At 47.8% G+C, this 26,592-nt stretch overlaps 1 protein-coding gene and 2 long non-coding RNA genes across 8 annotated transcripts in view; all 3 read left to right on the forward strand.

Moving 5' to 3' along the window:
• Positions 1–1,049: 1,049 nt before the first annotated feature.
• LOC148006965 (uncharacterized) lies at positions 1,050–4,996 on the forward strand. Of its 3 annotated transcripts, XR_015649397.1 has the most exons (3): positions 1,067–1,527; positions 3,805–3,908; positions 4,124–4,996. It is a non-coding gene; the product is annotated as an uncharacterized LOC148006965 (long non-coding RNA). The 3 variants fall into 3 exon arrangements; XR_015649399.1 differs by lacking the exon at positions 3,805–3,908 and having other exon boundaries at positions 1,050–1,527; XR_015649398.1 differs by lacking the exon at positions 1,067–1,527 and having other exon boundaries at positions 3,514–3,908.
• A 5,459-nt stretch (positions 4,997–10,455) lies between these two features.
• Positions 10,456–26,592, forward strand: part of Acat2l1 (acetyl-CoA acetyltransferase 2-like 1) — a 36,379-nt gene continuing 20,242 nt past the window's right edge. The window contains exons 1-3 of one of the 4 annotated variants that reach the window (XM_087605471.1): positions 10,456–10,476; positions 10,763–10,876; positions 11,081–11,210. Coding sequence is in view for 1 of the 4 variants with exons in the window: in XM_087605452.1 (XP_087461578.1) it covers positions 20,651–20,720 (70 nt within the window). In the remaining 3 variants the exon portion in view is untranslated. Of the gene's footprint in view, positions 10,477–10,669; positions 10,946–11,080; positions 11,211–20,578; positions 20,721–26,592 lie in introns of those variants that run through there. The other 3 variants (XM_087605456.1, XM_087605463.1, XM_087605452.1) reach the window with 3 other exon arrangements.
• LOC148006966 (uncharacterized) lies at positions 22,748–24,219 on the forward strand. The gene is made up of 2 exons (XR_015649425.1): positions 22,748–22,870; positions 23,350–24,219. It is a non-coding gene; the product is annotated as an uncharacterized LOC148006966 (long non-coding RNA).

A 26,592-nucleotide genomic window follows, 5' to 3' on the forward strand; every position in this document is an offset into this window, starting at 1 on the left:
AAGGGACAGAGTAAGCCCACAAGGGGGACTGAGGAGTGGCCAGAGAGAGGAAGTGGAAAGGCAGGAAGCTGCAGAAGCAAAGCAGAATGGCTGTCCTTTCAGAACCCTGGAGTCCTACAGCCTGCCTGTGAGGGAGGGAGTGGGGTGTGGGGAGAATAGCCAGAGGGAGTCTGCAAAAGGAAGATGTAAATGGAACATTACAAGACAAATGAGACCAAAGATGTTTCCTCTTTAATTAGAAAAGACCTCACCTGGCAAAAAGCCCTTCTTGGTCAGCGTTTTTTCTTAGATATAGTATGTGCCCAAGGTTTCATCTGCTTTCTAAAGTTACACTTCCACTTTGCCTGGAGTTAGGCAATTTTGTAATGACAGTGTAAGGCTAAAGCCTGTCATGGTGGTGCCCAGCTTTAATCCCAGCATTCAAGGAATAGAAGCAAGTGGGTCTCTTAAATTCCAGGCCAACCTGACCTACATAGTGACTTATATATAGGTCAGCTAAGGGTTACATTATGAAGTCATGGTTGACGGGGAGGGAGGGAGGGAGAGAGGGAGGGAGGGAGGGAGAGAGAGAGAGAAAGGAAGAGAAAAAAATCAATTATTGTGACCTAAGTTAGTTCCCAGCCTCCACATGGTGACTCAAAACCACCCTAACTTCATTCCAAGGATCCAGTGCCTTTGTCTGACCTACCTGGGGAGCTAGGAACACACATGGTGCACATACATACATGCATTCAAAGAAAAACCCGAAATATTGATATACATGAAAAAATTTGGTAAGTTTTTTCCCTTTGGGAAAAATAATATAAAGGCATGTATATATACACATGGATGTGTGTGTGTGTGTGTGTGTGTGTGTGTGTGTGTGTGTGTGTGTGTCTGCGTGTTGCCAAGCTCTGGGGCAAGAAGCCCAGCGTCACCACAGCCAGTAGTCTTTATTGTAGTTGTGTGCCCTCTGCAGAAATAACTTTTTGCTTGCCCACATCCTGTGGATCACGTGAACCGTTTGTGGGAGGACCCATCTCTAGCAAGGTAGAGGTAATTAGAAGTGCAGACAAGGTGTGACTTTGGCCGCAGGTGTTTTACACAGCAGCGATCCGTAGCCCTCAGTGTCCTTTCATGGACACGGTCTTCAGATCTCCTTCCACCCACTTTCCCCAGGGTTGTCCCCTGATGGTGCCCCGGCACCCTGCAGGAATCTCAAAGTCCCTGAGAACTGACAGACACTGTATCCTGCTCCTTCTGGCTTGTGACATGTTCAGCAATTCTAGCCAGAGCATTCCAGTCCCGGCTAACTCCGAGGTACACTTTTAGTCATCCTCTCTGCTTCGAAAATACACCAAAACAGACGACGAGGGGGTCCAAAGAAAGAGTCCAGGTGTGTTGCAAGGAAGCGTTCAAAGTCCACAGCCTGTGTCTCCTCCCAACACCTCAGCCTTCTGCGCGCTGATCCTGCCCTGTGTAATCTACACATCCGGAACGTCCAGGACCCTACCCCACTCCAGACCTGGAAACTACATATGCCACATCGTAAGACCCTGCGTTCCCCCTGCCCCCAAGACTGGGGACTGTGGACCCTGTTCACAGCCTTGGTCTCCTTAGGAAGAATGGGAGTCCTGGGAGCTGCTAAGCCAGGAGCTGGAAGAAGCAGGGAGGAGTAGGGAACAGCAGGGACCAGAGGGCAGGGGAGGGCATGGGCGGGGAGTGGCAGGGGAGGGCCTGGCAGGGGAGGGCAGGGGCCCGCAGGGGCGGGCAGAGGTCGGGAATGGGCGGGCAGGGGCGGAAAGGGGCGGGGAAGGGCGGGGAGGGGCGGGGAAGGGCCGGCAGGGGTCCAGGATGGGCGGGCAGGGGCGGGCAGGGGGCGGGGAAGGGCGGGCAGGGGCGGGCAGCGGTCCGGGATGGGCGGGCAGGGGCGGGGAGGGGCGGGGAAGGCCGGGCAGGGGCCGGCAGGGGTCAACAAGGGCCTGCAGGTGCAGCCAGGGCTGGGCAGACTCATGTGGAGTAGCAGGATGAACAGAAGATCCGAACCTGTGGTCACCGTCACGGCGGCTCGTACCTCCATAGGTCGGTGTCCCGAAGGCACCCTACAGGTGCGCAGAGAACCTGGCCAACTGCCCGCTTGCATTCAGGATGGTTCATCTGTCACCATGTGGTGGCAGGTATTGGTAGTCATCTTACCTCTGATTCCTGCTGGGTTTGTGGACCAGTGACTACTGTGGTCAGTTCGTGTTGATAATCGATTTGGGACCTGGGTGTGTAGCTCAGGGGTGAAGTGTGTGGTTAGCGTACATGTGGTCACGAGTGCACTCTCTTGCCCTGCCCAGTGCTCTCTCAGCACACATGTGAATCAACTGTAGAGAAAATTGTTAACATTCAATACCAACTTCTGCTCTTCCTCTGTCCGAGACCATTTGTATGTGTGTCAGTTGGGTATCCTGTATGTATTAGAAGGGTGTTTTGCCTGCACATATGTCTTGCATTTACCACTTGCCTGCCTGGTGCTGGCAAAAGCTGGAGAGGACATTGGGTTTCCTGGAACTGGAGTTACAGATGGTTGTTGCTGTGAGCTGCTGTGCGGGTGCTGGGAATCAAACCCCAAGAACAGCCAGCGCTCCTAACCACTGACCAACTCTTCAAGCCTCTGAATGTTCTATATTTGGAAAGGTTCTTATTTCAGAATTTATAACCCCCAACATACTTTTATTTCAATATATTAAATCTTAAGTATATGTTGATTGGACATAAATGAAATAATATATATATGTACATATACATATACATATATATATATATATGATGCATTAATTGGCTGGAACCCAGTTCTGTACAGAAATTTCATTTAGTAAATTTCACCTTACATATGTAGGCTGAACATGATACGAAATATGTATGATTTTGTACATGAAATAAGTCGTGTCTGTCTCATGTGAAGGGGCTAGGCAGTCTTTAACATTCACCTAACCTTGTTATGAAAAGAAAATTATACGAATTCTAGGTTTAAAAATATAAAATTAAAAGAGTTAGCCCCAAAAGCCACAAACTCAGGGCTAAGCCCTGCAGCCAGGAATAGCAGGCCATAAAGATAAAGAAAAGGAATGCAAGAACCAGCTCAGGCTATCGAAGACTGACCCATAAACCATCCAAAGACGTCCCCCCAGCTTACTCAGAGTCATACTTTAACCAGATGTCCTCCAGACCCTGATAAGCCCCTACTTGTGCTTTTCAGCCATTGTGTCCTGCAGAGAGCACTCCAAGAAACCGGGCAGCCCAAGCCTAACCAGAGGTGTTTCAAATACAAATGCTCCATCAGTTTTGACAAACGTTTAAAAATAATGAGGACCTGAAGACCCTACCCTTCTCCTGATTTAGTAGCTCTGTTCCAGGAACCAGGGGCCATAAAACCTTCTGGCGTCCCCTTATCTCCTGGAGCCATAAAACAATCCTGTAACTTGCTGTGCATTCCCCTTTGACATCCCCCATCCCCTGGTGCTCACAGCCTCTGCCTTTAAATACTCTTTTTCCCAGCCTCTCGGGGCCGACACCTCTGTCTCCTGCGCGGGATACGTGTCGGCCCGGAGATCTCTGTAATAGGTCTCCGTAATAAACCTCGCCTTTGCTTATTACATCCAAAATGGTCTCTCTGTGTCTGGGGTCCGCGATTTCCCAAGACTTGAGTAAGGGTCTCTCTGCGTGGGATCTTTCAACCACAGCAATAGAAACCCTAGCAAAAACAGAGATGGATTAAAAAATAACGACTACAGTCAGATACATAAAGCCCATAAGCATTTTCTTCCCTAAATCCTTCAGGCACATTATCACTGCATCAGAAAGCTTGTTGACTGGAACAGAAGTTGGTATCAGGAACAGGTTTGCTGCTGTGCAAAAGCTGACCACGTCGTTCTAGGAGAAATGTGAGAGAATTTGGGACCTTAGGCTGGGAAACACCTTGCTATTACAGCACGTCCAGGGCCATTTTAGTGGAAGCTTGGAAAACAGTGATACTATAGGAACCGTGGACTGCGGGTGCCTGATTTCTGGGATTTCAGAGAGGGGTGAAGGAGTTTACCATGAATTGGGCCTGGGGTTCCCCTGTGATATTCTGACTGAGATTCTGTTTGCTGTTTAGGATGGGGCTGAAGAGTCAGCTTCATTAACTGCTCCACTGAGAGATGAAACTTTCTGCGGTTCATTAGGACAATAAGAAAGGCTGCCTAGAGACGTCACAAAGCTGAGGCCAGGCCACATCTTGTGCTGCAAACCAAATTGGCAATCTATGAGGGTCATCTGGTTCTAGTTTTGAAGGGAATCAAGGAGAGCACTCGAGGCTTGGCACCTGGTCGCAGGGTCAGGGTCTTCGCAGAACGGCTTGAGAGGCTGAAGGGGAAGCCTCAGGTGGTATGGAGGCTCCAGGATATTGGAGATGCCGGGACTGTAGGATGACCATCGATGGGAGCTGCAGATTCGCAAATGTCTGAAGGAAGCAGAAAATCGTGTGCAGTGAATGGCAGGGCTGTGGACCGCCCAAGGATTTTGTGTACCAGAAGGCTGTCTGGCCCTAAACTATCCACTTTTAATTTGTACTGCTGGATTTTGAGTTTTGCTTAAGTGTGAATTCATTTTAGTATTATTTTTTAATGCCCAAGTTCTTTCTCTTGGGATAAGAATACTTTTAAAAAGAATATTGTTTTTTTGACACAGAATCTCTTTACACGGCCCTTGTAGTCTCAGAATTCACAGAAATCCTCCTGTCTCTTTCTGCTGGGATTAAAGGCCTGTGCCACCCTACCCAGCAAGAATATTTAAGTATAAAATTTGCTTTTTATTTTTATCTCATAGACACCCACTGTTAAGTGGCTTTGGACCGTTAAAGAGACTTTAGACTTCCAACACATTACAACTTTTATTGACCTTGAACTTTTACAGTGTCACGGTATTTTGTATTATGATATTAACATGAGACTTTAGAGACAAGGAGTAAAAAGTATCCGTTTAAAAATGATGTTTCTGTGTCAGTCAGCGAGCAGTGGTTTGGTTTGGTTCAGAGGGGCCTTTGTTTTTCAGATATTATTGTTTCTTTGTGAAGATGGGATCTTAGTGAACAGCCTTGGCGGTCCTGGAACTCGCCATGTTGAACTAGAATTGACGGAGATCCATCTGTCACTGCCCATTTTTATTTATTTCTTTAGTGTGTGTGTGTGTGTGTGTGTGTGTGTGTGTGTGTGTGTGTTCTTGTGTATGTGTGTGTGCGTGTCCCTGCGTGTTCGTGTGTGTGTGTGTGTGTGCGCACATGAGCAAATGTGCGTGCAGTATGTGTATGCACATATTTGTAAGGATGCCTGTGAAGGCCAAAAGAGGGTTTTAGTCTCCTGCACATGGAGTTACAGGCAGTTTCTCAGGCTCCAGAGGTCTGCCCTTCCCAGCCTTCAGCAGTGTGGTCATAGGTGCACCACCATGCTCTATGCTGTTCTTTTTGTTGCTGCTGCTGTTGTTTTAGTTGGTTTTGGGCTGACCTCAGAACATTTGCACTTTACCTACTGAGCCATCTCGTCAGCCCCATGTCAGCTGTTTTACATCATATTTTCTGTGCATAGGTGTTGTGTTTGCATAGATGTTGCGATCCCCTGTGTGTCAGTGGAGGTGTCGGATCCCCTGGCTCTGGAGTTGTGGTCTGTATTAGGAGCCTCCATGTGAGTGTGAGGGAACCAAACCTGGGTCCCTAGAAGAGCAGCTAGTGCTGCCTGCCATCTCTGCAGCTTCCAGATCCTTCTAAGTCAGATCCAGTGTGCTGTACTAACTGCTCAGAACAGTGGAACAGTTAGACCTAAGGGACTTTTAGCATGCATTCTTTTGGTTTTGAGGCTGAGGGTTGCTCTATAGCCCAGGTTAGCCTTAGTGTAGAAAACTTCCCTACCTGAGCTTCTAAAGTGTTGCTATTATAGGTAGGGTTGTGTGTTTGTGTGTGTGTGTGTGTGTTTGCGCTCACGTGTGCATGCACAAGCACGCGTGTTGTGTGTGTCCCCACATCTGCCTAGAGAACATCAGCCACCTTTTGAATGGAATCAGTTCACTGAGGGAACTGGGTTGCAGGGCACATGAAGGAGCCCTCCATACTGACAGTGGTCCTGCTGAGGAATCACTGTACAGGCTGCCTTAGAGCCACAGGCCACCATGGAACACCCAGCCTCACAGAGGCAGTTTCCTACAAGAGGTGTGTCTTTGAGGAGTATATTATGTACATATTTTCTTCATTTAAATTAACATTGTGTCTGTGTGCACACACACACACACATTTGTACCCATGGAGGCCACAAGAGGGTGTGTGATAACATAGGCCTGAGTTACAGGTGAGCATGGGATCTGAGGTTTGGTCCTCATGATAGAGCATCAAGTGTTGTTAACAGTGAACCATGTCTCCAGCAACTGCAGCATAATTTTGTTACTATTTTGTTACTATTTGATACAGTTCTCATTAAAACACTAAACAGAATGTGAGACCAGAGGACCAACCTGAGGACAGGAACCCAGGTCGACAGCTTGCTGTACTTTAGTGTGAGACACCCAAGGCTAAGACGTTGAGACACTGCACTTGACACTGTTATAAAACAGGGAAATCCAGTCAGTCATCAAGGGCTCCAGAGTGAACGACAGTTTCATTATTTCCATGTTTATTGTCTTTGCTTTCTGGGTATAGTTTTCTCTGACCATTGCTTTGTTTGTTTGTTTGTTTGTTTTTGAGTCAGGGTGTCATCATATAGCCTGAAAATCGTTTTGTAGATGAGGTTGGCTTTGAACTCCCAGAGATCCACCTTTCTGTGCTGCCTGAGTACTTGAATTAAACGCATGCGCCCTTATGCAGGGTCCTGAAATGATCCATTCAAGGAATGGGGATGTGGCTTCTGGTTTGAACTTCAGGCTCTTCGCTCAAACACCCCTGCTTGCTTGTTGTCTTGTGGTTTCCCATTGATCAAACCAAGACCAATCCTGTAGTGGAAATTGGATTCAGTGACCTCTTCTAAGCTGAGGTGGTGGGGTAGGTATTCTAGCTATTCTAGTCAGAAGATTGCCCGTCCCAACCAGTGTGCCTCTGGGTGTTGGAAAGTGAGCAGCAAGCACCTTCCCTGCATTTGTTTCTCCGCTTGACCAGAGCGACAGTACTTGCTTCAAACGTCTACCTTGGCTTCCCCAAAATGATGAACTGTGACTGGAATTGAAAGCCAAATAAACTCTTCCCTCCCTTGCACTGCTTCTCATCAGTGAGTTTGATCATGAAAAGAGAAACAAAGCCAGAGCTTAGGATGTGGTAAGGACAGCCAGCTTCAACAGAGAAGCCTTAGTGTGCAGCATGTTACTGAGAAGTCACTTTGGGATCATTTCTGATAAGCCGTATGTTACTCAGATGAACCTGCAAGGGGGTAGTCACATGTGCTGTGGAAATCATAAGCAAACTATAAGAGAGACATTGCAGAAGTCAGTTATTGAAGCCATGTATCACATATGAATGACTGGTCGGGTGACAGGACAAATACACATCAGCAATCCCCTAAGAGCATCAGGGAGTAGAAAGTTCCTACCCAAGTAATGTCCCAGCATCTGGAGTCAGAACAGGGGCATCCCTAACAGGACTACAGACAACACAGTGTGCACAAACCTGCATAGACAGATGTGTCACTGCATAGCATGTAGTTAATGAAAAGAAGTCTTGTCAGTCCCTGGAGGGCCAGGGCTACACATCAGGAACATGTGCCTCTACCTCAGGAACATGCAATACAGTTTTACAAATATTTAACAGAAATAAGCAGATGTGTTCCACTGTTAGTATATGCACATTGGCAACAATGCAATTGGAAATTCCCTGGAACAGACTTGTGAGCCACCATGTGGGTGCTAGGACTGAACCCAGGTCCTCTACAAGAACAACTAGTGTAGGTGCCTGAGCCGCCAGTGTGTGAATATCGGGCGTAGTTCTGCGGGTTGAAAGGAAACACATAACACGGGTCACCCGTTTTCAGAGAGTGCCACAAACGCTTTACTGAGATCTCCTTATATACCAGAGGCAAAAGCCATGGAAAACAACAAGGCAGGTGCAAATCCCTAACCAGGAAAACAGGAAAAGTCGGTGTGGTGGAAAGTCCCAGGCCCAATCAGGGGCATAAACAACTTCTTAGACAACAAGCTGGAAGGCTCGGTGGGGAAGAAGGGGGCCATGGAAATCCCAGCCCCAAATCAGGGGCTAAGAGCAGCTCCCAAGGCTGTGAACAACTTCTTGCTATAGCAGGCTAAAAGGCTCAGCGAGGGGGGAGGGAAACACCACACAGGGTAGGGCCCAACAAACTAGTACTCAACTACTGAGGAATCTCTCAGCCCCGTTTTTATTTAAATGGTGGGGTAGGCTCCATGTGAAAAGGTGCCTGACAAAGCCAGGGTAATGGCTGCTCCTGGAGCCAGAGATTACAGGCGGTTGTAAGCCAGTGCTGGGTGCTGGGAATTGAACTCCAGTCCTAGGAAGTTTAAATAGAGAGGATGAGCCTGCTCATAGACAAGCAGGTTGAGTAAAAGGATTTCAGAGTTGTCAGCATGATGGGTGGTTACTGAAGGGATGGGGTGGAATGATGTTTCCCTGGGAGCTGCTGCAGAATTGGGTAAGGGACAGAGTAAGCCCACAAGGGGGACTGAGGAGTGGCCAGAGAGAGGAAGTGGAAAGGCAGGAAGCTGCAGAAGCAAAGCAGAATGGCTGTCCTTTCAGAACCCTGGAGTCCTACAGCCTGCCTGTGAGGGAGGGAGTGGGGTGTGGGGAGAATAGCCAGAGGGAGTCTGCAAAAGGAAGATGTAAATGGAACATTACAAGACAAATGTGACCAAAGATGTTTCCTCTTTAATTAGAAAAGAACTCACCTGGCAAAAAGCCCTTCTTGGTCAGCGTTTTTTCTTAGATATAGTATGTGCCCAAGGTTTCATCTGCTTTCTAAAGTTACACTTGCACTTTGCCTGGAGTTAGGCAATTTTGTAATGACAGTGTAAGGCTAAAGCCTGTCATGGTGGTGCCCAGCTTTAATCCCAGCATTCAAGGAATAGAAGCAAGTGGGTCTCTTAAATTCCAGGCCAACCTGACCTACATAGTGACTTATATATAGGTCAGCTAAGGGTTACATTATGAAGTCATGGTTGACAGGGAGGGAGGGAGGGAGGGAGGGAGGGAGGGAGAGAGAGAGAGAGAGAGAGAGAGAGAGAGAGAGAGAGAGAGAGAGAGGAAGAGAAAAAAAATCAATTATTGTGACCTAAGTTAGTTCCCAGCCTCCACATGGTGACTCAAAACCACCCTAACTTCATTCCAAGGATCCAGTGCCTTTGTCTGACCTACCTGGGGAGCTAGGAACACACATGGTGCACATACATACATGCATTCAAAGAAAAACCCGAAATATTGATATACATGAAAAAATTTGGTAAGTTTTTTCCCTTTGGGAAAAATAATATAAAGGCATGTATATATACACATGGATGTGTGTGTGTGTGTGTGTGTGTGTGTGTGTGTGTGTGTGTGTGTGTGTGTGTGTCTGCGTGTTGCCAAGCTCTGGGGCAAGAAGCCCAGCGTCACCACAGCCAGTAGTCTTTATTGTAGTTGTGTGCCCTCTGCAGAAATAACTTTTTGCTTGCCCACATCCTGTGGATCACGTGAACCGTTTGTGGGAGGACCCATCTCTAGCAAGGTAGAGGTAATTAGAAGTGCAGACAAGGTGTGACTTTGGCCGCAGGTGTTTTACACAGCAGCGATACGTAGCCCTCAGTGTCTTTTCATGGACACGGTCTTCAGATCTCCTTCCACCCAAGTTCCCCAGGGTTGTCCCCTGACAGTGCCCCGGCACCCTGCAGGAATCTCAAAGTCCCTGAGAACTGACAGAGACTGCATCCTGCTCCTCATGGCTTGTGACATGTTCAGGAATTCTAGCCAGGGCATTCCAGTCCCGGCTAACTCTGAGGTACACTTTTAGTCATCCTCTCTGCTTCGAAAATACACCAAAACAGACGACGAGGGGGTCCAAAGAAAGAGTCCAGGTGTGTTGCAAGGAAGCGTTCAAAGTCCACAGCCTGTGTCTCCTCCCAACACCTCAGCCTTCTGCGCGCTGATCCTGCCATTTGTAATCTACACATCCGGAAAGTCCAGGACCCTACCCCACTCCAGACCTGGAAACTACATATGCCACATCCTAAGACCCCGCGTTCCCCCTGCCCCCAAGACTGTGGACTGTGGCCCTGTTCACAGCCTTGGTCTCCTTAGGAAGAATGGGAGTCCTGGGAGCTGCTAAGCAGGGAGCTTGGAGGAGTGGAGCAGGGAGGAGTGGGGACGGACGGAAGGGGAGGGCAGTGGCTGGCAGGGCCAACCAGTGGCGAGGAGTAGCAGGGAGTGGCAGGGAGGGCCAGGCAGGGGTGGCCAGGGGCGGGCAGGGGCGGGGAGTGGCCAGGAGTAGCCAGGTGGTGCAGGCAAGGACTGGAAGGGGCGAGCAGGGAGCAGGCAGGGGCCAGCAGGGGCGGGCTTGGGCTGGCAGGGGCCAGGAATGTTGAAGAGGGGCGGGGAGGGGTGGGGAGGGCCAGGGAGGGACCGAGCGGGGCGGGCAGGGGCGGAGCGGGGCGGGTAGGGGCGGAGCGGGGCGGGCAGGGGCGGAGCGGGGCGGGCAGGGGCGGGCAGGGCCTTGCTGGGCCAGGTAGGGGAGGCCTTAGGCTCCTCTCCTGCTCAGCTCCAACTCTGCAAAGTTTGCTTCAACTGCAGCCAGAGCTGTGCTGACGCGTGTGGAGTAGCAGGATGAACAGAAGTTCCGACCCGGAGGTCACCGTCTCGGCGGCTCGTTCCTCCATTGGTCAGTGTCCCGGAGGCACCCTACAGGTGCGCAGAGAACCCGGCCAACTGCCCGCGTGCATTCATGATTGTTCATCTCTGACCGTGTGGTGGCAGGTATTGGTGGTCTGACCTCGGGCTCTGGGAAGCCGTGGGCTTGGCAAAGCGCTGATTTAAAGTCCACACTGCATCTGGTCCCATCCACCCGCTCCGTGCTCCTCAGGATGCCTTCCCTCTTCCTCATTCCATTAGAGGTTCCTTCAGTGGTGCCCTGTCCACCGTGCCTGTCCACGACCTGGGGACAACTGTCATCAAAGAAGTTCTGCAGAGGGCCAAGGTGGCTACTGAAGAGGTGTTTGAGGCGGACACGTTTTGACCGCAGGTAACTCTTCAATAGACCAGGAAAGGTCAGCTTCATTAGAAACAGAACATTTATTGGCTCTCCCACACCCTATCACCACCACCACCACCACCACCACACATTGCTTTGGAGTTCTCTCTGCTAGGATTCTTTCTGTCCCTCCTCCTTCCTGTAGCTGAAGTCAAAGCTTCCTTATGAACGTTTTCCCTGAGTGATTTTAGACCAGGGGTGTGACTGCCTCTGCATTGTTAGGAGCAGGGCCAGGCTGATGCACAGAAAGGTATGCATAATTCTCCACATACCCCTAAAATGTCACACAGTCAAGAAAAGTGTGTGGGCCTGACACTGTGCCAGAGCTGCAAGTGAGGCTGCAGCAGAGCCCTTGTCCACTTGTCATGAGATAGGCTGTCCCTCACTCCTGGGGGACTCTCTGGAGGAAGAATGCTTCATCTTACCTCTGATTCCTGCTGGGTTTGTGGACCAGTGACTACTGTGGTCAGTTCCTGTTGATAATCGATTTGAACCTGGGTGTGTAGCTCAGGGGTGAAGTGTGTGGTTAGCGTGCATGTGGTCATGAGTTCACTCTCTTGCCCTGCCCTGTGCTCTCTCAGCTCACATTTGAATCAACTGTAGAGAAAGTTGTTAACATTCAATACCAACTTCTGCTCTTCTTCTGTGCCATTTGTATGCGTGTCAGTTGGACATCCTGTATGTTTTAGATGGGTGTTTTGCCCGCACATATGTCTTGCATTTACCACTTGCCTGCCTGGTGCTGGCAAAAGCTGGAGAGGACATTGGGTTTCCTGGAACTGGAGTTACAGATGGTTGTTGTTGTGAGCTGCTGTGCGGGTGCTGGGAATCAAACCCCAAGAGCAGCCAGCGCTCCTAACCACTGACCAACTCTTCAAGCCTCTGAATGTTCTATATTTGGAAAGGTTCTTATTTCAGAATTTATCACCCCAACATACTTTTATTTCAATATATTAAATCTTAAGTATATGTTGATTGGATATAATTGAAATAATATATATATGTACATATACTGATATATATATATGATGCATTAATTGGCTGGAACCCAGTTCTGTACAGAAATTTCATTTAGTAAATTTCACCTTACATATGTAGGCTGAACATGATACAAAATATGTATGATTTTGTACATGAAATAAGTCGTGTCTGTCTCATGTGAAGGGGCTAGGCAGTCTTTAACATTCACCTAACCTTGTTACACATCTGCACTTTGAATAATATCTGACACAGGAGGTCCACAGTGGCATCATTTTAGCATCCAGAAAGTTCCATATCTCCCAGAGTGGAGGTCCATGGCTGTAACCCCAGCAGCACTCTGCAGTCTGAGAAGTGAGCTTTATGAGATTGAGGCCAGCCTGAGCTAGCCAGCCTCTTTGTTATAGAAGAAAAGAAAAGGACAGAGGAGGGAGAGAGAGGCTGGCGGTGACACTGTAGAGAGCTTTCTCAGCACGCACAAAGCTTGAGTTTAATCCCCACCCCTGTGAGAAAAAGAAGTTTTGTGTTTTGGATCATTGCTGATTTTGAGAAGGTGAGTTCTTAGTTAACCTGTATTTTCTCGAGTTGTTTTCAGTCTTGGAGTTTTTTTTGATATTTTTCTTGTTAGAATATTTAAATTACATTTCCTAATCTATTTAAGATTTATTTACTTTTATATATGGGAGTACACTGTCGCTGTCTTCAGACTCACCAGAAGAGGGCATCAGATTCCACTACAGATGGTTGTGAGCCACCATGTGACTGCTGGGAATTGAACTCAGGACCTCTGGATGAGCAGACAGGGCTCTTAACCACTGAGCCATCTCTCCAGCCCTATTTATTTATTTTGAGGGATGCTACAAAGCATGTATGGGAGTTGAGGGACAAGTTGTGGGAGTTGGTTCTCCCCTCCCACCATCCCATTTCCCACTCCACCCCTCGCCCCCCAACAACACACAGTACGTGTCCCAGGAACTGAACTCAGGTCACCTGCTCAGTGGCAGTGCCGTCCTCCTTCCTCACCCAGGGAATTGTCTCTCCAGCATCGGATTTTGTTGTTGTTGTTGTTGACGTAGAATCGAAGGTTAATGAGTAACGTGGATGATAGCCTTTTAAGCTCTCAGTGCTCTGCCTCTGCTGCCCAAGTGCTGGGATTGTGGACATTCACCATCAAACCTGGTGTCACTCTGTTACTTTTTCCACATCTCACTGGCTTCTGTGGAACTGCTCACGTAGTCATGACAGGACGTGAGAGTGTTCACTGAAGACCTGTTAAGTGTGCCCTTTACAGTCTTATAAAGCATCTTGCCAGGCACTTTCCTCTCATTGCGTCCCTTAACCCCAGGCTATGTGGATCTTACCATCTCCAGCTACTAAAGGAACAAGGAAACTCAGAGGACGCTAACCGCAGTCCGTGTGTGAGTTCCTGTCCTGACTCCCTTGGTGATGTACAGCCAAGTGGAAGTGTAAGCCAAACAAGCCCTTTCCTCCCCAACTTGGTTGTTTTTGGTCATGGTGTCTCACCACAGCAATAGAAACCCTAGCAAAAACAGAGATGGATTAAAAAATAACGACTACAGTCAGATACATAAAGCCCATAAGCATTTTCTTCCCTAAATCCTTCAGGCACATTATCACTGCATCAGAGAGCTTGTTGACTGGAACAGAAGTTGGTATCAGGAACAGGTTTGTTGCTATGCAAAAGCTGACCACGTCGTTCTAGGAGAAATGTGAGAGAATTTGGGACCTTAGGCTGGGAAACACCTTGCTATTACAGCACGTCCAGGGCCATTTTAGTGGAAGCTTGGAAAACAGTGATACTATAGGAACCGTGGACTGTGGGTGCCTGATTTCTGGGATTTCAGAGAGGGGTGAAGGAGTTTACCATGAATTGGGCCTGGGGTTCCCCTGTGATATTCTGACTGAGATTCTGTTTGCTGTTTAGGATGGGGCTGAAGAGTCAGCTTCATTAACTGCTCCACTGAGAGATGAAACTTTCTGCGGTTCATTAGGACAATAAGAAAGGCTGCCTAGAGACGTCACAAAGCTGAGGCCAGGCCACATCTTGTGCTGCAAACCAAATTGGCAATCTATGAGGGTCATCTGGTTCTAGTTTTGAAGGGAATCAAGGAGAGCACTCGAGGCTTGGCACCTGGTCGCAGGGTCAGGGTCTTCGCAGAACGGCTTGAGAGGCTGAAGGGGAAGCCTCAGGTGGTATGGAGGCTCCAGGATATTGGAGATGCCGGGACTGTAGGATGACCATCGATGGGAGCTGCAGATTCGCAAATGTCTGAAGGAAGCAGAAAATCGTGTGCAGTGAATGGCAGGGCTGTGGACCGCCCAAGGATTTTGTGTACCAGAAGGCTGTCTGGCCCTAAACTATCCACTTTTAATTTGTACTGCTGGATTTTGAGTTTTGCTTAAGTGTGAATTCATTTTAGTATTATTTTTTAATGCCCAAGTTCTTTCTCTTGGGATAAGAATACTTTTAAAAAGAATATTGTTTTTTTGACACAGAATCTCTTTACACGGCCCTTGTAGTCTCAGAATTCACAGAAATCCTCCTGTCTCTTTCTGCTGGGATTAAAGGCCTGTGCCACCCTACCCAGCAAGAATATTTAAGTATAAAATTTGCTTTTTATTTTTATCTCATAGACACCCACTGTTAAGTGGCTTTGGACCGTTAAAGAGACTTTAGACTTCCAACACATTACAACTTTTATTGACCTTGAACTTTTACAGTGTCACGGTATTTTGTATTATGATATTAACATGAGACTTTAGAGACAAGGAGTAAAAAGTATCCGTTTAAAAATGATGTTTCTGTGTCAGTCAGCGAGCAGTGGTTTGGTTTGGTTCAGAGGGGCCTTTGTTTTTCAGATATTATTGTTTCTTTGTGAAGATGGGATCTTAGTGAACAGCCTTGGCGGTCCTGGAACTCGCCATGTTGAACTAGAATTGACGGAGATCCATCTGTCACTGCCCATTTTTATTTATTTCTTTAGTGTGTGTGTGTGTGTGTGTGTGTGTGTGTGTGTGTGTGTGTGTGTTCTTGTGTATGTGTGTGTGCGTGTCCCTGCGTGTTCGTGTGTGTGTGTGTGTGTGCGCACATGAGCAAATGTGCGTGCAGTATGTGTATGCACATATTTGTAAGGATGCCTGTGAAGGCCAAAAGAGGGTTTTAGTCTCCTGCACATGGAGTTACAGGCAGTTTCTCAGGCTCCAGAGGTCTGCCCTTCCCAGCCTTCAGCAGTGTGGTCATAGGTGCACCACCATGCTCTATGCTGTTCTTTTTGTTGCTGCTGCTGTTGTTTTAGTTGGTTTTGGGCTGACCTCAGAACATTTGCACTTTACCTACTGAGCCATCTCGTCAGCCCCATGTCAGCTGTTTTACATCATATTTTCTGTGCATAGGTGTTGTGTTTGCATAGATGTTGCGATCCCCTGTGTGTCAGTGGAGGTGTCGGATCCCCTGGCTCTGGAGTTGTGGTCTGTATTAGGAGCCTCCATGTGAGTGTGAGGGAACCAAACCTGGGTCCCTAGAAGAGCAGCTAGTGCTGCCTGCCATCTCTGCAGCTTCCAGATCCTTCTAAGTCAGATCCAGTGTGCTGTACTAACTGCTCAGAACAGTGGAACAGTGAGACCTAAGGGACTTTTAGCATGCATTCTTTTGGTTTTGAGGCTGAGGGTTGCTCTATAGCCCAGGTTAGCCTTAGTGTAGAAAACTTCCCTACCTGAGCTTCTAAAGTGTTGCTATTATAGGTAGGGTTGTGTGTTTGTGTGTGTGTGTGTGTGTTTGCGCTCACGTGTGCATGCACAAGCACGCGTGTTGTGTGTGTCCCCACATCTGCCTAGAGAACATCAGCCACCTTTTGAATGGAATCAGTTCACTGAGGGAACTGTGTTGCAGGGCACATGAAGGAGCCCTCCATACTGACAGTGGTCCTGCTGAGGAATCACTGTACAGGCTGCCTTAGAGCCACAGGCCACCATGGAACACCCAGCCTCACAGAGGCAGTTTCCTACAAGAGGTGTGTCTTTGAGGAGTATATTATGTACATATTTTCTTCATTTAAATTAACATTGTGTCTGTGTGCACACACACACACACATTTGTACCCATGGAGGCCACAAGAGGGTGTGTGATAACATAGGCCTGAGTTACAGGTGAGCATGGGATCTGAGGTTTGGTCCTCATGATAGAGCATCAAGTGTTGTTAACAGTGAACCATGTCTCCAGCAACTGCAGCATAATTTTGTTACTATTTTGTTACTATTTGATACAGTTCTCATTAAAACACTAAACAGAATGTGAGACCAGAGGACCAACCTGAGGACAGGAACCCAGGTCGACAGCTTGCTGTACTTTAGTGTGAGACACCCAAGGCTAAGACGTTGAGACACTGCACTTGACACTGTTATAAAACAGGGAAATCCAGTCAGTCATCAAGGGCTCCAGAGTGAACGACAGTTTCATTATTTCCATGTTTATTGTCTTTGCTTTCTGGGTATAGTTTTCTCTGACCATTGCTTTGTTTGTTTGTTTGTTTGTTTTTGAGTCAGGGTGTCATCATATAGCCTGAAAATCGTTTTGTAGATGAGGTTGGCTTTGAACTCCCAGAGATCCACCTTTCTGTGCTGCCTGAGTACTTGAATTAAACGCATGCGCCCTTATGCAGGGTCCTGAAATGATCCATTCAAGGAATGGGGATGTGGCTTCTGGTTTGAACTTCAGGCTCTTCGCTCAAACACCCCTGCTTGCTTGTTGTCTTGTGGTTTCCCATTGATCAAACCAAGACCAATCCTGTAGTGGAAATTGGATTCAGTGACCTCTTCTAAGCTGAGGTGGTGGGGTAGGTATTCTAGCTATTCTAGTCAGAAGATTGCCCGTCCCAACCAGTGTGCCTCTGGGTGTTGGAAAGTGAGCAGCAAGCACCTTCCCTGCATTTGTTTCTCCGCTTGACCAGAGCGACAGTACTTGCTTCAAACGTCTACCTTGGCTTCCCCAAAATGATGAACTGTGACTGGAATTGAAAGCCAAATAAACTCTTCCCTCCCTTGCACTGCTTCTCATCAGTGAGTTTGATCATGAAAAGAGAAACAAAGCCAGAGCTTAGGATGTGGTAAGGACAGCCAGCTTCAACAGAGAAGCCTTAGTGTGCAGCATGTTACTGAGAAGTCACTTTGGGATCATTTCTGATAAGCCGTATGTTACTCAGATGAACCTGCAAGGGGGTAGTCACATGTGCTGTGGAAATCATAAGCAAACTATAAGAGAGACATTGCAGAAGTCAGTTATTGAAGCCATGTATCACATATGAATGACTGGTCGGGTGACAGGACAAATACACATCAGCAATCCCCTAAGAGCATCAGGGAGTAGAAAGTTCCTACCCAAGTAATGTCCCAGCATCTGGAGTCAGAACAGGGGCATCCCTAACAGGACTACAGACAACACAGTGTGCACAAACCTGCATAGACAGATGTGTCACTGCATAGCATGTAGTTAATGAAAAGAAGTCTTGTCAGTCCCTGGAGGGCCAGGGCTACACATCAGGAACATGTGCCTCTACCTCAGGAACATGCAATACAGTTTTACAAATATTTAACAGAAATAAGCAGATGTGTTCCACTGTTAGTATATGCACATTGGCAACAATGCAATTGGAAATTCCCTGGAACAGACTTGTGAGCCACCATGTGGGTGCTAGGACTGAACCCAGGTCCTCTACAAGAACAACTAGTGTAGGTGCCTGAGCCGCCAGTGTGTGAATATCGGGCGTAGTTCTGCGGGTTGAAAGGAAACACATAACACGGGTCACCCGTTTTCAGAGAGTGCCACAAACGCTTTACTGAGATCTCCTTATATACCAGAGGCAAAAGCCATGGAAAACAACAAGGCAGGTGCAAATCCCTAACCAGGAAAACAGGAAAAGTCGGTGTGGTGGAAAGTCCCAGGCCCAATCAGGGGCATAAACAACTTCTTAGACAACAAGCTGGAAGGCTCGGTGGGGAAGAAGGGGGCCATGGAAATCCCAGCCCCAAATCAGGGGCTAAGAGCAGCTCCCAAGGCTGTGAACAACTTCTTGCTATAGCAGGCTAAAAGGCTCAGCGAGGGGGGAGGGAAACACCACACAGGGTAGGGCCCAACAAACTAGTACTCAACTACTGAGGAATCTCTCAGCCCCGTTTTTATTTAAATGGTGGGGTAGGCTCCATGTGAAAAGGTGCCTGACAAAGCCAGGGTAATGGCTGCTCCTGGAGCCAGAGATTACAGGCGGTTGTAAGCCAGTGCTGGGTGCTGGGAATTGAACTCCAGTCCTAGGAAGTTTAAATAGAGAGGATGAGCCTGCTCATAGACAAGCAGGTTGAGTAAAAGGATTTCAGAGTTGTCAGCATGATGGGTGGTTACTGAAGGGATGGGGTGGAATGATGTTTCCCTGGGAGCTGCTGCAGAATTGGGTAAGGGACAGAGTAAGCCCACAAGGGGGACTGAGGAGTGGCCAGAGAGAGGAAGTGGAAAGGCAGGAAGCTGCAGAAGCAAAGCAGAATGGCTGTCCTTTCAGAACCCTGGAGTCCTACAGCCTGCCTGTGAGGGAGGGAGTGGGGTGTGGGGAGAATAGCCAGAGGGAGTCTGCAAAAGGAAGATGTAAATGGAACATTACAAGACAAATGTGACCAAAGATGTTTCCTCTTTAATTAGAAAAGACCTCACCTGGCAAAAAGCCCTTCTTGGTCAGCGTTTTTTCTTAGATATAGTATGTGCCCAAGGTTTCATCTGCTTTCTAAAGTTACACTTGCACTTTGCCTGGAGTTAGGCAATTTTGTAATGACAGTGTAAGGCTAAAGCCTGTCATGGTGGTGCCCAGCTTTAATCCCAGCATTCAAGGAATAGAAGCAAGTGGGTCTCTTAAATTCCAGGCCAACCTGACCTACATAGTGACTTATATATAGGTCAGCTAAGGGTTACATTATGAAGTCATGGTTGACAGGGAGGGAGGGAGGGAGGGAGGGAGGGAGGGAGGGAGGGGGAGAGAGAGAGAGAGAGAGAGAGAGAGAGAGAGAGAGAGAGAGAGGAAGAGAAAAAAAATCAATTATTGTGACCTAAGTTAGTTCCCAGCCTCCACATGGTGACTCAAAACCACCCTAACTTCATTCCAAGGATCCAGTGCCTTTGTCTGACCTACCTGGGGAGCTAGGAACACACATGGTGCACATACATACATGCATTCAAAGAAAAACCCGAAATATTGATATACATGAAAAAATTTGGTAAGTTTTTTCCCTTTGGGAAAAATAATATAAAGGCATGTATATATACACATGGATGTGTGTGTGTGTGTGTGTGTGTGTGTGTGTGTGTGTGTGTGTGTGTGTCTGCGTGTTGCCAAGCTCTGGGGCAAGAAGCCCAGCGTCACCACAGCCAGTAGTCTTTATTGTAGTTGTGTGCCCTCTGCAGAAATAACTTTTTGCTTGCCCACATCCTGTGGATCACGTGAACCGTTTGTGGGAGGACCCATCTCTAGCAAGGTAGAGGTAATTAGAAGTGCAGACAAGGTGTGACTTTGGCCGCAGGTGTTTTACACAGCAGCGATCCGTAGCCCTCAGTGTCCTTTCATGGACACGGTCTTCAGATCTCCTTCCACCCACGTTCCCCAGGGTTGTCCCCTGACGGTGCCCCGGCACCCTGCAGGAATCTCAAAGTCCCTGAGAACTGACAGACACTGTATCCTGCTCCTTCTGGCTTGTGACATGTTCAGCAATTCTAGCCAGGGCATTCCAGTCCCGGCTAACTCTGAGGTACACTTTTAGTCATCCTCTCTGCTTCGAAAATACACCAAAACAGACGACGAGGGGGTCCAAAGAGAGAGTCCAGGTGTGTTGCAAGGAAGCGTTCAAAGTCCACAGCCTGTGTCTCCTCCCAACACCTCAGCCTTCTGCGCGCTGGTCCTGCCCTTTGTAATCTACACATCCGGAACGTCCAGGACCCTACCCTACTCCAGACCTGGAAACTACATATGCCACAGCATAAGACCCCGCGTCCCCCCTGCCCCCAAGACTGGGGACTGTGGACCCTGTTCACAGCCTTGGTCTCCTTAGGAAGAATGGGAGTCCTGGGAGCTGCTAAGCCAGGAGCTGGAAGAAGCAGGGAGGAGTAGGGAACAGCAGGGACCAGAGGGCAGGGGCGGGCATGGGCGGGGAGTGGCAGGGGAGGGCCTGGCAGGTGAGGGCAGGGGCCGGCAGGGGCCGGCAGGGGCGGGCAGAGGTCGGGAATGGGCGGGCAGGGGCGGAAAGGGGCGGGGAAGGGCGGGCAGGGGGCGGGCAGGGGGCGGGGAAGGGCGGGCAGCGGTCCGGGATGGGCGGGCAGGGGGCGGGGAGGGGCGGGGAAGGCCGGGCAGGGGCTGGCAGGGGTCAACAAGGGCCTGCAGGTGCAGCCAGGGCTGGGCAGACTCATGTGGAGTAGCAGGATGAACAGAAGATCCGAACCGGTGGTCACCGTCACGGCGGCTCGTACCTCCATAGGTCGGTGTCCCGAAGGCACCCTACAGGTGCGCAGAGAACCTGGCCAACTGCCCGCTTGCATTCAGGATGGTTCATCTGTCACCATGTGGTGGCAGGTATTGGTAGTCATCTTTCCTCTGATTCCTGCTGGGTTTGTGGACCAGTGACTACTGTGGTCAGTTCGTGTTGATAATCGATTTGGGACCTGGGTGTGTAGCTCAGGGGTGAAGTGTGTGGTTAGCGTACATGTGGTCACGAGTGCACTCTCTTGCCCTGCCCAGTGCTCTCTCAGCACACATGTGAATCAACTGTAGAGAAAATTGTTAACATTCAGTACCAACTTCTGCTCTTCCTCTGTCCGAGACCATTTGTATGCGTGTCAGTTGGGTATCCTGTATGTATTAGAAGGGTGTTTTCCCTGCACATATGTCTTGCATTTACCACTTGCCTGCCTGGTGCTGGCAAAAGCTGGAGAGGACATTGGGTTTCCTGGAACTGGAGTTACAGATGGTTGTTGCTGTGAGCTGCTGTGCGGGTGCTGGGAATCAAACCCCAAGAACAGCCAGCGCTCCTAACCACTGACCAACTCTTCAAGCCTCTGAATGTTCTATATTTGGAAAGGTTCTTATTTCAGAATTTATAACCCCCAACATACTTTTATTTCAATATATTAAATCTTAAGTATATGTTGATTGGACATAATTGAAATAATATATATATATGTACATATACATGTATATATATATATATATGATGCATTAATTGGCTGGAACCCAGTTCTGTACAGAAATTTCATTTAGTAAATTTCACCTTACATATGTAGGCTGAACATGATACAAAATATGTATGATTTTGTACATGAAATAAGTCGTGTCTGTCTCATGTGAAGGGGCTAGGCAGTCTTTAACATTCACCTAACCTTGTTACACATCTGCACTTTGAATAATATCTGACACAGGAGGTCCACAGTGGCATCATTTTAGCATCCAGAAAGTTCCATATCTCCCAGACTGGAGGTCCATGGCTGTAACCCCAGCACTCTGCAGTCTGAGAAGTGAGCTTTATGAGATTGAGGCCAGCCTGAGCTAGCCAGCCTCTTTGTTATAGAAGAAAAGAAAAGGACAGAGGAGGGAGAGAGAGGCTGGCGGTGACACTGTAGAGAGCTTTCTCAGCACGCACAAAGCTTGAGTTTAATCCCCACCCCTGTGAGAAAAAGAAGTTTTGTATTTTGGTTCATTGCTGATTTTGAGAAGGTGAGTTCTTAGTTAACCTGTATTTTCTCGTATTGTTTTCAGTCTTGGAGTTTGCTTTTGATATTTTTCTTGTTAGAATATTTAAACTACTTTTACTAATCTATTTAAGATTTATTTACTTTTATATATGTGAGTACACTGTCGCTGTCCTCAGACACACCAGAAGAGGGCATCAGATCCCACTACAGGTGGTTGTGAGCCACCATGTGGTTGCTGGGAATTGAACTCAGGACCTCTGGATGAGCAGTCAGTGCTCTTAACCACTGAGCCATCTCTCCAGCCTTATTTATTTATTTTGAGGGATGCTACAAAGCGTGTATGGGAGTTGAAGGACAAGTTGTGGGAGTTGGTTCTCCCCTCCCACCATCCCACTTCCCACTCCACCCCTCGCCCCCAACAACACACAGTACGTGTCCCGGAACTGAACTCAGGTCACCTACTCAGTGGCAGTGCCGTCCTCCTTCCTCACCCAGGGAGTTGTCTCTCCAGCATAGGATTTTGTTGTTGTTGTTGTTGTTGTTGACGTAGAATCGAAGGTTAATGAGTAACGTGGATGATAGCCTTTTAAGCTCTCAGTGCTCTGCCTCTGCTGCCCAAGTGCTGGGATTGTGGACATTCACCATCAAACCTGGTGTCACTCTGTTACTTTTTCCACATCTCCCTGGCTTCTGTGGAACTGCTCACGTAGTCATGACAGGACGTGAGAGTGTTCACTGAAGACCCGTTAAGCGTGTCCTTTACAGTCTTATAAAGCATCTTACCAGGCACTTTCCTCTCATTGCGTCCCTTAACCCCAGGCTATGTGGATCTTACCATCTCCAGCTACTAAAGGAACAAGGAAACTCAGAGGTCGCTAACCGCAGTCCGTGTGTGAGTTCCTGTCCTGACTCCCTTGGTGATGTACAGCCAAGTGGAAGTGTAAGCCAAACAAGCCCTTTCCTCTCCAACTTGGTTGTATTTGGTCATGGTGTCTCACCACAGCAATAGAAACCCTAGCAAAAACAGAGATGGATTAAAAAATAACGACTACAGTCAGATACATAAAGCCCATAAGCATTTTCTTCCCTAAATCCTTCAGGCACATTATCACTGCATCAGAGAGCTTGTTGACTGGAACAGAAGTTGGTATCAGGAACAGGTTTGTTGCTATGCAAAAGCTGACCACGTTGTTCTAGGAGAAATGTGAGAGAATTTGGGACCTTAGGCTGGGAAACACCTTGCTATTACAGCACGTCCAGGGCCATTTTAGTGGAAGCTTGGAAAACAGTGATACTATAGGAACCGTGGACTGTGGGTGCCTGATTTCTGGGATTTCAGAGAGGGGTGAAGGAGTTTACCATGAATTGGGCCTGGGGTTCCCCTGTGATATTCTGACTGAGATTCTGTTTGCTGTTTAGGATGGGGCTGAAGAGTCAGCTTCATTAACTGCTCCACTGAGAGATGAAACTTTCTGCGGTTCATTAGGACAATAAGAAAGGCTGCCTAGAGACGTCACAAAGCTGAGGCCAGGCCACATCTTGTGCTGCAAACCAAATTGGCAATCTATGAGGGTCATCTGGTTCTAGTTTTGAAGGGAATCAAGGAGAGCACTCGAGGCTTGGCACCTGGTCGCAGGGTCAGGGTCTTCGCAGAACGGCTTGAGAGGCTGAAGGGGAAGCCTCAGGTGGTATGGAGGCTCCAGGATATTGGAGATGCCGGGACTGTAGGATGACCATCGATGGGAGCTGCAGATTCGCAAATGTCTGAAGGAAGCAGAAAATCGTGTGCAGTGAATGGCAGGGCTGTGGACCGCCCAAGGATTTTGTGTACCAGAAGGCTGTCTGGCCCTAAACTATCCACTTTTAATTTGTACTGCTGGATTTTGAGTTTTGCTTAAGTGTGAATTCATTTTAGAATTATTTTTTAATGCCCAGGTTCTTTCTCTTGGGATAAGAATACTTTTAAAAAGAATATTGTTTTTTTGACACAGAATCTCTTTACACGGCCCTTGTAGTCTCAGAATTCACAGAAATCCTCCTGTCTCTTTCTGCTGGGATTAAAGGCCTGTGCCACCCTACCCAGCAAGAATATTCAAGTATAAAATTTGCTTTTTATTTTTATCTCATAGACACCCACTGTTAAGTGGCTTTGGACTGTTAAAGAGACTTTAGACTTCCAACACACTACAACTTTTATTGACCTTGAACTTTTACAGTGTCACGGTATTTTATATTAGGATATTAACATGAGACTTTAGAGACAAGGAGTAAAAAGTATCCGTTTAAAAATGATGTTTCTGTGTCAGTCAGCGAGCAGTGGTTTGGTTTGGTTCAGAGGGGCCTTTGTTTTTCAGATATTATTGTTTCTTTGTGAAGATGGGATCTTAGTGAACAGCCTTGGCTGTCCTGGAACTCGCCATGTTGAACTAGAATTGACGGAGATCCAGCTGTCACTGCCCATTTTTATTTATTTCTTTAGTGTGTGTGTGTGTGTGTGTGTGCGTGTTTGTGTTCTTGTGTATGTGTGTGTGCGTGTCCCTGCGTGTTCGTGTGTGTGTGTGCACACGTGCAAATGTGCGTGCAGTATGTGTATGCACATATTTGTAAGGATGCCTGTGAAGGCGAAAAGAGGGTTTTAAGTCTCCTGCACATGGAGTTACAGGCAGTTTCTCAGGCTCCAGAGGTCTGCCCTTCCCAGCCTTCAGCAGTGTGGTCATAGGTGCACCACCATGCTCTGTGCTGTTCTTTTTGTTGCTGCTGCTGTTTTAGTTGGGTTGGGGTTGACCTCAGAACATTTGCACTTTACCTACTGAGCCATCTCGTCAGCCCCATGTCAGCTGTTTTACATCATATTTTCTCTGCATAGGTGTTGTGTTTGCATAGATGTTGCGATCCCCTGTGTGTCAGTGGAGGTGTCGGATCCCCTGGCTTTGGAGTTGTGGTCTGTATTAGGAGCCTCCATGTGAGTGTGAGGGAACCAAACCTGGGTCCCTAGAAGAGCAGCCAGTGCTGCCTGCCATCTCTGCAGCTTCCAGATCCTTCTAAGTCAGATCCAGTTTGCTGTATTAACTGCTCAGAACAGTGGAACAGTTAGACCTAAGGGACTTTTAGCATGCATTCTTTTGGTTTTGAGGCTGAGGCTTGCTCTATAGCCCAGGCTAGCCTTAGTGTAGAAAACTTCCCTATCTGAGCTTCTAAAGCGCTGCTATTATAAGTAGGGTTCTGTGTGTGTGTGTGTGCAGGTATGTTGTGTGTGTCCCTACATCTGCCTAGAGAATGTCAGCCACCTTTTGAATGGAATCAGTTCGCTGAGGGAACTGTGTGTTGAAGGGAGCATGAAGGAGCCCTCCATAGTGACAGTGGTCCTGCTGAGGAATCATTGTACAGGCTGCCTTAGAGCCACAGGCCACCATGGAACACCCAGCCTCACAGTGGCAGTTTCCTAAGAGGTGTGTCTTTGAGGAGTATATTATGTACATATTTTCTTCATTTAAATTAACATTGTGTCTGTGTGCACACACACGCACACATTTGTACCCATGGAGGCCACAAGAGGGTGTGTGATAACATAGGCCTGAGTTACAGGTGAGCATGTGATCTGAGGTTTGGTCCTCCTGATAGAGCATCAAGTGTTGTTAACAGTGAACCATCTCTCCAGCAACTGCAGCATAATTTTGTTACTATTTTGTTACTATTTGATACAGTTCTCATTAAAACACTAAACAGAATGTGAGACCAGAGGACCAACCTGAGGACAGGAACCCAGGTCGACAGCTTGCTGTACTTTAGTGTGAGACACCCAAGGCTAAGACGTTGAGACCTTGCACTTGACACTGTTAAAACAGGGAAATCCAGTCAGTCATCAAGGGCTCCAGAGTGAACGACAGTTTCATAATTTCCATGTTTATTGTCTTTGCTTTCTGGGTATAGTTTTCTCTGACCATTGCTTTGTTTGTTTGTTTGTTTTTGAGTCAGGGTGTCATCATATAGCCTGAAAATCGTTTTGTAGATGAGGTTGGCTTTGAACTCCCAGAGATCCACCTTTCTGTGCTGCCTGAGTACTTGAATTAAACGCATGCGCCCTTATGCAGGGTCCTGAAATGATCCATTCAAGGAATGGGGATGTGGCTTCTGGTTTGAACTTCAGGCTCTTCGCTCAAACACCCCTGCTTGCTTGTTGTCTTGTGGTTTCCCATTGATCAAACCAAGACCAATCCTGTAATGGAAATTGGATTCAGTGACCTCTTCTAAGCTGAGGTGGTGGGGTAGGTATTCTAGCTATTCTAGTCAGAAGATTGCCCGTCCCAACCAGTGTGCCTCTGGGTGTTGGAAAGTGAGCAGCAAGCACCTTCCCTGCATTTGTTTCTCCGCTTGACCAGACAGGAAGTTACTTGCTTCAAACGTCTACCTTGGCTTCTCCAAAATGATGAACTGTGACTGGAATTGAAAGCCCAATAAACTCTTCCCTACCTTGCATTGCTTCTCATCAGTGAGTTTGATCATGAAAAGAGAAACAAAGCCAGAGCTTAGGATGTGGTAAGGACAGCCAGCTTCAACAGAGAAGCCTTAGTGTGCAGCATGTTACTGAGAGGTCCCTTTGGGATCATTTCTGATAAGCCGTATGTTACTCAGATGAACCTGCAAGGGGGTAGTCACATGTGC

The sequence above is a fragment of the Rattus norvegicus genome, chromosome 1 (assembly GCF_021556685.1).
Source record: "Rattus norvegicus strain SHRSP/BbbUtx chromosome 1, alternate assembly SHRSP_T2T, whole genome shotgun sequence".
Taxonomy (NCBI): domain Eukaryota; kingdom Metazoa; phylum Chordata; class Mammalia; order Rodentia; family Muridae; genus Rattus; species Rattus norvegicus.